Raw genomic sequence first — 12,151 nt, 5'->3', positions numbered from 1 at the left:
GGAAAAAAAGTCTTGTCAGTAGGTGTTCCAGATGCATTAAAAGAAGTCTAGCACAGAATAAACACAAAACAAAACAATATATCATATACAAATATAAATAAAAAAGATATATAAATACATATTCATACATATATACAGTAAATGCCAGCTATAAGTATGGAAAAGTGGAAAAGGAAGCAGATAAAAGTATTACGGAGCAGATAAAAAGTAAAGTTTAATGTGTCTCTTGAAATAATTAGGACAGTGAGCGCACCTTAAGTCTATAGGCAGAGAATTCCATAGTCGGATAGCTTGAAACGTGAAAGAATTATTATAAAATTTAGAAGAGGATGATGGTACAGAAAGAAGCAAGTTCTGGGAGCACATAACAGAACGGAGGTAGCTGAAACGGTTCTTAAGATAGCGGGGAGTTGCGGGGTTAAACAGGGATAAGATATTGTAAATACTGACGATTGTTGTGATATTCCAAGTAGCTACATACGTGCGATGTTCCATTTCCATTCTACTAAATGATGACTTACCGAGCACACTTTCTACAGTTTTGCAGGTTTTATGAACTGAGCAATTACCTAATATTATTATACGAAAATTAAAAGTATTTATTTACAATAACAATATACATAATGGATATATACAGATGATTACTATAACTAGCTTATATCTAAAATAGGCCCTTGAGGCATTGTACCAAGGATGCTGGCGGCATTTCCTCGTTGTATCGCAATACTGATACGAATATATTATATAATATTGTAGGTAGGTATATCTTTATTTGACATTTTATTTGTTATGCTAAGTTTAATTTTATTAAATTATTTTACAGTACATTTTAATATAATAATTAAAAATGACGTAATATGAATTATTTAATATAGGAATATTCATATAAACAATATGAACAATTAGGTTTAGAAATTGTTGTATCCGCAGTGTGATTTAAATACCACTATTATAGGTTAAAATTAAGTGCCCGGAAATAGACGTGTTTACGTAGGTACTTATAAAACTACTGCACGTGTAAGTACGTACAAGGCCACGTTTCAAATGCATAGAATTATCATAATTTCTATAAATATATGAATCACTGTAGATCACAATAAAAACTGCCATTAATGAAGAACAAATTTTATTCACCTAATAAAATGTAAAATTAGACTAAAAATTTAAATCATTAATTTAGATAACCTTTCAACGTGATTTAGAAGGATGAATCTAGAATTTAAATAACTCCCCTCGAATAAATGTCAAATGAAATTGGTGTCACGTGTGAGATCAACATACATTAATTTTATTTTGTTAAAATCGTTAATGAGACTATCAAGTGACAGCTTTGAAGCGTCTGGTAAAAGTTACCACCGGCGGAAATGGTCTGGCAATGTTTATTATCAATTTCTAACAATATTTTCTAAAACATGCATAAAAATCAGCCATGAGAATATTAAAAAAGTTAGTATTATATTTATTTATCTTTATTTAGTATTATTATTATTTTTTGTGAACGATAAACAATTGTAATTTCTTATTTGACTATTTCTCTCACTGACATATTTTCTCTTTATGTATAATTAATAATTTAGCGTGTAAGTGCTTTGGTGTGATGACATACTGTAAACTTGCATTGTATTTAAGTGAATAAATGAAATGAAATTATTTTTACCAACCTTTAGTACCTTGTACCGGACAAATGACCGTCGGGCCAATATACATACATAGCAAGTATGCAGACATTAAAGTACATACTAACACTATATTATCCCATACATTTTTATCCATGAGAAAATAAGTAACGTCTGGCGGCTCTGGGATCTTGGACTAAATGTATCATTTAAGAGCCCATCAACGTGCTCACTAGCGCCACTTGAAAATAATTGTAATTGTTTAAATTTAACGATAGATATTTAAAAAACGGGGGCCGCTACGTACTGTATTTTGTATTTACGTACCTTTTAAATACATCAAATTAGTTTCTATGTTGCTGGATTCGTCGATCTATGAACTCAAAACAAAAACAGCCACTTTGGACGCCTAGAATGACAAATCCAGCAACGTAAAAACTATTACGATGTATTCAAAAGGTAGGTACTTGAACACAAAATACAGTACGTAGCGGCCCCGTTTTTTAAATAGCTATCGTTAAACACACAATTATTTAGCAGTGGCGCTAGTGAGCACGTTGATGGGCTCTTAAGACCCATCACTGCCGTGTCACGCGCAACTCATGTAACTTACAAACATAAGTTTCGAGATAATTAAATTTAAAGTTTTAATGATTCAAATGCTGTTATCGTTGATGATTTATCGTAATTTATTTTTATTTAATAATGTAGATATCGGCTATATGGTCACAGAATAGGGGGTGTATATCATAGTTTCGGACACGTACTCTCGGAGTATCCTGCTGTCGAATGTTCCTTGATTCGACTGTCGCTGGATCGAATATTCGCTGGGTCGAAAAGCGTAGAAATAATCAATTGTAGAATCGAATTTGAGGTTTCGATTGTCATTCCATAGAAGATCTCGGGTACGAATGTTCGTTGATTCGACTGTCGCTGGATCGAATGTTCGCTGGGTCGAAAAGCGTAGAAAAAAAAAATTTTTCAGGGTTCCTCCCGAACATGTGAAGAGGGGATAATTTTTTTTCGGTTAAACTCTAAGGTAAAAACCTTTTTTTTTTTAATCGGTCCCGTCATTTTGGAGTTCATTCGTTACAAAAAGAAAAATCCTAAAATACAAATGTTTTCTCTTTAATATTAGTATAAATATAGCTTTGTTTTTTAATCTGAACATGACACTAAAAATTATTAGAAGTAAAAAAGGATGATAAAATAAAACTCTTGATTACTCAATCATTTATGCATAATTCGGCCACAAGTATTTCGACCCAGCGAACATTCGATCCAGCAACATTCGAATCAAACAACATTCGATACACAACAAATCGAACCCATACAATTCTAGATTACGATTTTACGATTATGCATAATTCGGCCACAAGTATTTCGACCCAGCGGACATTCGAATCAACGAACATTCGACAGCAGGATACTCCGAGGGTACGTGTCCGAAACTATGATATACACTCCAGAATAGGGCCTTAATTTTTTTTTCGTATCAGGTTGTTAGTTTACATTTTATTCGAGTTAAGGAGTTCCGCTTGGACAACTCTTGTATAAGATAAGAAGTTACATGACATATACGCTGGATTTATTTTCTATGCATTTGAAAAACGATTGTACAGGATTCATCGGCAGTCATGCGTAACTCCAGTAACTTTAAAAACGATGGTGTTATTTTCGTGAGGTTTTAGTTGTGCCAATCATGCAACTCAGGTCTGGGATCGGAAACCGGTATTTTTTCTATGGGAACGAAAACGGTATTTTTTCGTTCTTTGTTAATTATTTCATTTCTAATTGGGCCATCTAATAATACGAAGTCGTTATCTAAAAACACAACCGAGTCCTATATATGGAGTATAAAATAAACCGAAATATATGTTTATTTCAAAGTTTTTCCAAAAATCCGGTTCCGATCCCTGACTCAGGTTAAGGGTGCTTGGCGCCATCGGCAAAAAATTAAGTTATATGACTTAGTTAACTTACTTATTTCAACTTATATGTTATTCTCAGTAAATAGTTAAGATTTTCATAACTTTATTTTAATACATTTATATTTGGGTGATTATAGAAAAATTGGGTAACTCAATGTCATAAGACAAAATAACGATGTGTTATTATATTTTGTATATATTTTTAATTTTACTTTAAAACATTTAAATGCCTTTTATTTGGTCACTCAATTTCAGCTATTCATTTTAAATGCAAGTTTATAAATTTCCACAATATATGCTCAAAACGTCAGTACTTTGGCATGTCACAATCCCAAAAACGCGCAATAAAGTGCTTGTGTGTTCAATATTAATTTTAATTTAAGTAAACTTACAATTTCACTATAATCTATGATGTAGTTAACAATGTATATCACAACTTTTATAATATAATATTCTTACCGTTGTTGTTAATATAAAAACAAACTTTGTGTTCAGTTTTATTCGTCAGTCCGCTGTGTGTTGTTCGAATTTGAATTTTCCGCTAAATATTGTCGACTCAAATTCAAATCCGTGTTAAATTTTATCGTTAGTAGTAAAGTTAGCTGCAGTCCGCGCCATTTTACGGCTGCCGTTACTGTGCCAGTGCTAGCGTTGTTTTTGTCATGTGAACACGTGCGAATCCAGTCAAAATTTCAGTCCTATGGTGAGTTATTATTTCCCTGTAAACCTGTGTTATATTTTAATTTATACATAATTAGCTTTGATTATTTAAAATGTAGCTTGGTGATATTCGAATATATCAAAACAAACATTGCTTCTAATGATAACCTCAATTTCATGTCTTTTTCGTCAGTCCGTTGGCGTCAGTCCCTTGTCTGATATTGCGCCATAGAACTGACGGGTTTCCAGAGTACTGACATTTAGCCTGTGTTAAAGCATTTATTTTCACTTATTTCAGTTTAAACATCATGCCGCCTCCTAAAAAAAACGAAATATGTCTAAGGATAGAGAAGATATATTAAGAATGAAAAGAGAAGCCGAAAAAGCTCGCTTAGTTAGAATCAAAACCGACCCTATTAAGTTAGCCGAATACAAAGAGATACAAAGGTTGCAGTACTTAAAAAAAGGAGAAGGGGCAAAGAAAAAAATGTAACAGAAATGACACGATTGCCTGAAAAAAATGGCGAAAATATGGCAAAGTACAGGCAAAAAAAAACAGCAATTAAACGTACTACTGATTTTGTAGAATACTCATTGAACTACTGACGATGAAGCACGAGCAATAGTTGGTAAAGAAATGAGACCTATTATTATTTTTATCATTGGGGTGTTGCGGGCCTTTGAGTGCCACGTCGAGTGATCTATTGTGACGGCCCTTTAAAGTTCATTACTAATGCCCGTGGCATCCAGGAAGTTCCAGATTCTTTGGGCCGTTATTTTCTGTACCTCATAGAGTTTCACCATACATGCCGCCCTAAGTAGGTACTTCTTTTTGACATTAGTGGTCCGCAGGAACAGAAAATGTGCATTGCAGGTCTCCTTGGACTCCTGGCAAAACCTGCATGGCGCATCTTGTTTCTTTCCAATTTGAAACACGTGTTTCTTCAACTTACAGTGTCCAGTCAATATTCTAGTCACCGCGCAGGTTTTGTGTCTTTAAAGCCCTAAAAGCTTAGCACTTTTGCTGTTAAAGCCTTGGATTAGAGCTTTCCAGTGTTCTTGTCCTTTGACGAACTTCCACCAATCGATTGCTCTTGTTTTTTCTAAGTTGCTGAGCAGAGAATATGCATCCCGTTTTGTGATTCCACAGAACAGTTCTGGGCCGACCAGGGGTGTGTCTGCGCCCTTTCTAGCAAGTTCGTCCACTTCCTCGTTTCCGTTAATGTCGGAGTGCCCTGGTACCCAACTAAGTATGACTTTGTTGGAGTTAGCCAGTGAAATTAGGTTTGTTTTACTGTTATGGACTAGTTAGACCTATTATTAACGAAGACCAAAGAGCAGAAGAGAAGCGAAAGACACAGAAAGTCCAAAAATAAACAATTTAAAAAGATGGAAGAAATGGTAGCATAACTGAGAACCAAACTCAGCGTCAAAAATATAAACGAGTTAAAAAGCAGTTAAAGAAAGTTGTACAATCTGTTGAAAAAACTCCAAAAACCAAAATTGAAGAATTAAGTGAAGACATTACTAAAAAGAAGGAATTAGTGAAGAAAGCCCTTCTCGGAGAAGTTATTAAAATTTAATTAGAAGAAACTACACTAAAATAAGGAGGCATAAGGATAAAAAAAAGTTATATATAATGTTAAAAAAATATTCCGACGAATTGAGAACCTCCTCCTTTTTTTGAAGTCGGTTAAAAATAAACTACTTCGAAGTAGTGTAAATTAAGTAATATAATGTTATTAAAAATTTCCAAAAGCTGTTATAAAGGTGGAGATAGTTTTTTTTTCTTACATGATTACATATTAATAGTTTTTTAATAGTTACTAAGTCAATTAAGACTCAAAATATGTGCCATTATTAGATTCTAAGAGATATCTTCTAAATCGTAATAAATTTCATTACATAATCTTATGAAGTTTTGGTTTTTGTCAGTACTATGTCACCCTCGTCAGTCCCCTGGCAGTCAAATTCAGAAAAATCGAAATATCTCGGAATCTACTTGAAAAAGTGACTGGCCTGAACACAAGCAATATTATTCATTAGATTAAGTATCCTATAAACCCGAATTTGTAGGAATTTTATTAAAAAGATACCGTAAACAAAATATCCCTAAAAGTTACCCAACTTTTGTATATTCACCCATTTAATGGTTTTAAAAACGATTTAGACTGGTTATCCACAACTCATGAAAGCGGGCCACAGACCATCAGTTTTATCTGCACAGTTTTAACTGTACAGTCTAACTGTTCAGTTAAAACTGATATCCCTTGTGACTACACACTGAAAGTTATTTTATTATTTATCCTTTTCGCTTGAAGTAAAGACGTTCGACGGAATCATGGATGACGCTGTGGCAATTATTGGATTATTGTGTATTTTACAAAAAAAAAGACAAAGAAGGAAAAGAATGTGGTGTAAACATTGGTTATTACAGAGAAAGCAATATACGCATAACAATTTACTAAAGGAGATCAGAATTACTCCAAAAGATTATCGTAACTATTTAAGAATGGATGAAGAAACTTATTTGCTTTTGCTCGATTTAGTTACACCAAGAATAATGAAACAAGATACAGTGATGAGAAGTGCTATTTCACCACATGAAAGATTAACAGCAACGCTTCGATTTTTAGCAACAGGTAGAAGCTACGAAGACCTTAAATTTTCAACAATAATATCCCCCCAGTCACTTTCCAGTATTATACCAGAAACGTGTGAAGCGATATATAGTGTTTTACACAAGGATTACTTAAAGGTACGTAAGAAATAAAATGCATTTTATTTTTAGAGTATTTTAATAATTATATGTAACTTATAAGTAATTAAAAAAATCAGACTGAACATAACTAGAAATAAAAGAAGTTAATAAGCATCATAGTTAGATAAAAAGTCGGCAACTGTTGAAGTAGAACTTGGTTGCGACTGAATCATTTGTTGTTGAGTTGCATGCTGTTGAGTTGGTGCAACATTATTATTACCCGATGATCCCGGACTCTCAGGTATAGACAAATAAACAACTTGAGGTTGAGCCTGTGTTTGTTCATAAATTGAGCGCTGACTTTGAGGACTTGGTTGATTTGAGTAAGGTGAAGTACTGTGATTGAATTGGCTGGATGAAGTGGAATATGATCTTTGATGAAAGGGAGAATTAGGAAAAGGGGCCATTACTGTATGTGATGTTGTTAACTGACCCAATTCAGCTTCTGTGAGAGTCTCATTAATAATTTTTTCTGCGAGGATTCGTTGAGTTTTATTTAGATCTCTTAGTTTAAATGCAACAGATTTGCCAAAAATATCATAACGGTCGTCGGGTTGCTTCGGTGGTGGTGGAGATGGAGCCGGAAGTTTGAAATGATCTCTGACAGATATCAAAACGTCTTTTGTGAGGTCCGCTTCAGATTTTCGTTTCCTTGAGGTTGAGGAGGAGGACGTTGTAGACTCTGTTGTAGGTGTTTGCTGAACACCTACATCACTTGAGTCTTCAAAGTCTTGTGCTTCCTTTACTGATTCTTCAACTGACAATGGAGCTGACTCTGGTGAATTAACCTGTAATATTGTATTTGTTTCAGTTTCCTCGATCACAAGAAGAATGGAAAAGAATAGCTGCACTATTTGAACAAAGATGGAATTTTCCGCATCTGCTTGGGGCGATGGACGGGAAGCATGTAACAATAAATCCACCACGAGGAAGTGGGTCGACATATTTCAATTATAAGAAAAAACACAGTATGGTCTTAATGGCTATAGTTGACGCTCAATATCAGTTCATTTTATGTGATTTTGGAACCAACGGACGAATATCAGACGGTGGAGTTTTACAAAATACAACATTCTTTCAAAAACTTCAAGAGAATGACTTGAATATTCCGGCCGAAGAAATCGTAACGAATAGCTCAAAATCGTTACCGTATGTCTTTGTTGCTGATGACGCTTTTCCACTAAGGACTGATATGATGAAACCTTTTAGACAGGCTGAGTTGGATACAAGAGAAAAAAAAATTTATAACTACCGTGTTTCGCGAGCAAGACGAATTGTTGAAAATTGTTTTGGTATTTTAGCTACACGATTTCGAATATTTCATACAGATATTAATGTACATCCAAGTAGAATTGAATCAATTGTAATGGCATGTTGTGCCTTACACAATTTTTTAATTAAAATGTTACCAAATTCTTATATCAGTCCAGAGTGTTTTGATCGCGAACAGACTGATATTGGACATGTCACACCAGGTTACGATACAAATCATTCTACCATGGAACCTTTACAACAAAGGAATATAGGAAACACGGCCCGAACACCCAAAATGATTAGACAAGAATTTATGAATTATTTTAATAATGAAGGTCAAGTTCCCTGGCAAAATAATTTTATTTAAGTAAATAAAATAATGTTTATATAAGTAATATTAGTTTTATTACCTCATCATCCAAATTCGAGCGTGAAGGTCGTGGTACATGTTGATCATCCAAGAATTTCAAAAGAGGGTAATACCATAGTTTTGGCTCATATATTTCTTCTGTGCCTGCACCTGATTTATTTGAAGCATTCACCTTTTTGTGTTCTTTATTATAAGTACAACGTAAATTATTGATTTTTTTAACTACCGCTGCTTTGTCACTAGTAGGTTCAACCTCTCGAAGTTTAACCAATAACCTCCTGTAGGCTGCCTCTTTTTTGTCACGGTCGTGGTACTCTTTAGCTTTAACTTTCCACAAGGAAGGTTCAGAACGATATATTTCTATAAATTCTTCTAACCATTCACGTTGATTAGGCATGTTGATGTTGCAAAGACTTAAGACCGTAGAAAACGTGCTCACTGCAATGATGATCCGTCAAAACTGACAACAAAACAGTTTTTTGCCACAGACCATCAGTTTTAACTAAACAGTTTTAACTGTACAGTTTTATCTAATGAAATTTCGGTTAGATCGTCAGTTCAACTGCACAGTTCAAAGATTTGCCTACACACGTACGTTTTAACTGAACAGTTCGACTGTACAGTTAAAACTGTGCAGATAAAACTGATGGTCTGTGGCCCGCTTAACATAAGTTAACGCAGTTGCGCGTGACACGGCAGATCAGTGAATACAAATACTTATATTTATTTATCAATTATCTTAAGGTTTTTGTGTCGCTCCATTCAATAGGAATTTAATGGGTTTCTGACCTTACGTCACAAAGCGTATCTATCATTACTATTGGAGCATCGTTAATTTAACATAACCGCCATCCGATAAGGTTATTCCGTACACATTTCATCATTGCCAAAAGTTCATACTCGCGAAATGCTCCGTTGCGAGTCATATATTTGGTAACGAAACCGCCCGATCCATGTTGACCATATCGAGACCGTATCGACAGGGTCGAAGGTCAGAAGTCTGGGCAATTTGTCGTGATCTAACACGACTTGTAGACGACTATTGTTGGACGTGAGATGGTCAGGTCGAAGTATGAATATAATATATGTAATATGAATTACGTTACTGATAGTCAGATTTAGGAAGAGTAAACTTTGTTATTATTCGTAGATCGCTAAGTCGCTATCAGACTAGTTATTATAGAAATGATCATATACATGGGCTCCTATTTGAAAGCAATAGATCATATTCCAACCTTAAGCTTCAAACTTCAAACTTCAACATTTATTCAGCAAATAGGCCACAAGGGCACTTTTACACTTCTTCTTCCTCGCGTTGTCCCGGCATTTGCCACGGCTCATGGGAGCCTGGGGTCCGCTTGACAACTAATCCCAAGATTTGGCGTAGGCACTAGTTTTTACGAAAGCGACTGCCATCAGACCTTCCAACCCAGAGGATAAACTAGGCCTTGTTGGGATTAGTCCGGTTTCCTCACGATGTTTTCCTTCACCGAAAAGCGACTGGTAAATATCAAATGATATTTCGTACATAAGTTCCGAAAAACTCATTGGTACGAGCCGGGGTTTGAACCCGCGACCTCCGGATTGCAAGTCGCACGCTCTTACCGCTAGGCCACCAGCGCTTCACAAGGGCACTTTTACACGTCAACATGGAATTTACATACAAGCAAAAACCAGCACATCAACAATTATAAAATACAATTCATTGAGAATATTAACTCAAACTAAAGTATTATTGTTTAAAGAAAAAGTAAGTAAAATATTATAATTACTTAGAGATGTATAAAGTCTCTAAATGTCGAATTACAAAAAAAAAACTAAAATAATAATGATAAAAAACACAATCAGATACAAATAAAAAAACCGGCCAAGTACGAGTCGGACTCGCACAGGAAGGGTTACGTACCATTATCTATAAAAAACGGTCACCCATCCAAGTACTGACCCTGCCCGACGTTGCTTAACTTAGGTGATTAGATGAGAATTTTTCGTATAGTTAAAACATTCATTAGGATAAAAGAAACATACGAGAACCGAATGAGGTGTCTCACTGTAATCTATAAGACAGACCGTTCGCCTACTCAAGAGCTCGACCATCTCCATGTGCCGGATGATGGAGCTCATGGGTGCTTTAAATTCCTTTGGTTCCAGATAGCCTGCTCCAAAGTCCTTCATTCTTTGTCTGGCGAGGGCGTGACATTCACTTTAAGTGTTTTACTGTCTCTTCCTCTTTGCCACACCTTCGACAATCAATCAGTGTCCTTTTGCCTCGTAATGCCCCCCCTGTTATAATTTGGAGTTGTTTTTAGCTAAGTTTTCATTGGACCCGGGTATGTCCTTAAACTACGTCCAAAAGAGAGGTATGGGCAATGTGAATGTCATCTCGCCTTGTGTGGTAGGGCACAGCACAGCAGATGTCATTCCAGATCTAGAGCAGAGCCCAACTGGGGAAGTACCTCCACCTTACAGAAAACCGCAGCCAAATAACACTTGACCCTACTCATAGTGTTGTGTTCCTGCCGGTGAGTAAGGTTGCCAGAGCTCAACGAGGGGGGGTGGGGTTAGGGCCGGCAACGCGCATGTAACTCCTCTGGAGTTGCAGGTGTACATAGGTTACGGAGACTGCTTACCATCAGGCAGGCCGTATGCTTGTATGCCACCGACGTAGTATTTAAAAAAAAGCGTGTTGCTCCAACCGAAGTCTATTCTTTGCAAGAGCTTTGAGAGCTTTAGACCCGTCAGACTGTAGACCGGCTAGCATGAATTGCATTCTCGCGCGAGACTTCATACATCCTGCGCGACTTCAAGTATGGACTCGCGCGCGAGAACGCATCTCATGCTGTACGGCTAGATGTATGCCTACTCTAAAACGTCCTTTTCAATATTCATACTCAGCCATTTAGACGTGTTAGTCAATGTACCATCATTCTATTGTTACCACACAAATCTAACATTCCAGAAAGGTTATGTTTTATACAGGATGATTTCTGGGTCGTGATCCAGAACCACTTTTTCTGAATCTATAAATGATTTACATTATCATACGGTAGTATTTGATTGAAAGATAATTAGTTTGATTTTTATTATTTTTCAAGTAAAATTAATCTTATACGAAGTAATCATGGTCACCCTATGACTTTTGACAGACGCTGTATGGAAAGCGACAAGACGTCACATTGAGTAGGGTGACCAAACTGTATGCAAACATGTATTTTTCTATTTGTTATCTGAAAAATAATCATAATTATTGGTGATAATAAATAATGAGCAACATCATTAGACTCATCTTTGAATTCTGTGTGATGTCTTGTTCTCTTGCTCCACGACGCCGAAATCATACCGTGTATACCGTGGGTCTATTAAACTCGACAGATTTTAACCACGCATTCGTGAAGTCATTGGCTGTTTCGCATGTTTCATACATTTTAGCTGCCTGACCTTGACATTTTCTATGGGAGAGTCTATTTTTTTTTCGCGATTTCGGGGTGGTCCCATGGTAAAAGTTGCTCATTTTGACTGATATATTCAGCCCGTAAATGATTGCAGGTGACTAAATAAA

The 12,151-nt window shown here is 35.7% G+C and overlaps 2 protein-coding genes and 1 long non-coding RNA gene across 3 annotated transcripts in view; 1 reads left to right on the top strand and 2 right to left on the bottom strand.

Annotated features, from left to right (window-relative positions):
* Positions 1 to 589: 589 nt before the first annotated feature.
* LOC133525157 (uncharacterized) overlaps positions 590 to 12,151 on the bottom strand; it is an 88,328-nt gene continuing 76,766 nt past the window's right edge. The window contains exon 2 of the long non-coding RNA XR_009800522.1: positions 590 to 654. This is a non-coding gene — a long non-coding RNA (uncharacterized LOC133525157). The remainder of the gene's footprint in view (positions 655 to 12,151) is intronic.
* Positions 6,416 to 8,617, top strand: LOC133525108 (putative nuclease HARBI1). Its single transcript, XM_061861358.1, has 2 exons — positions 6,416 to 6,965; positions 7,780 to 8,617. The coding sequence occupies exons 1-2, from the start codon at positions 6,549 to 6,551 to the stop codon at positions 8,587 to 8,589; spliced, it is 1,227 nt and encodes a 408-aa protein (XP_061717342.1). The 5' UTR covers positions 6,416 to 6,548; the 3' UTR covers positions 8,590 to 8,617.
* Positions 6,987 to 9,255, bottom strand: LOC133525109 (uncharacterized). The gene is made up of 2 exons (XM_061861359.1): positions 8,633 to 9,255; positions 6,987 to 7,756 (listed from the first exon to the last, which is right to left on the bottom strand). The coding sequence occupies exons 1-2, from the start codon at positions 8,987 to 8,989 to the stop codon at positions 7,073 to 7,075; spliced, it is 1,041 nt and encodes a 346-aa protein (XP_061717343.1). The 5' UTR covers positions 8,990 to 9,255; the 3' UTR covers positions 6,987 to 7,072.

The sequence above is a fragment of the Cydia pomonella genome, chromosome 14, assembly GCF_033807575.1.
Source record: "Cydia pomonella isolate Wapato2018A chromosome 14, ilCydPomo1, whole genome shotgun sequence".
NCBI classification, from domain to species: Eukaryota; Metazoa; Arthropoda; class Insecta; order Lepidoptera; family Tortricidae; genus Cydia; species Cydia pomonella.
The sequence above is the reverse complement of the archived record's forward strand: the minus strand, read 5'-3'. Positions and strand labels throughout refer to the sequence as shown.

Excerpts from the sequence above, each read along its gene's own strand:
- LOC133525108 (XM_061861358.1), top strand. The coding sequence starts at position 6,549 with ATGGATGACGCTGTGGCAATTATTGGATTATTGTGTATTTTACAAAAA. Across the intron at positions 6,966-7,779 it reads TACACAAGGATTACTTAAAG|TTTCCTCGATCACAAGAAGA; the intron begins GTACGTAAGAAA and ends TATTTGTTTCAG.
- LOC133525109 (XM_061861359.1), bottom strand. The coding sequence starts at position 8,989 with ATGCCTAATCAACGTGAATGGTTAGAAGAATTTATAGAAATATATCGT. Across the intron at positions 7,757-8,632 it reads GCTCGAATTTGGATGATGAG|GTTAATTCACCAGAGTCAGC; the intron begins GTAATAAAACTA and ends ACAATATTACAG.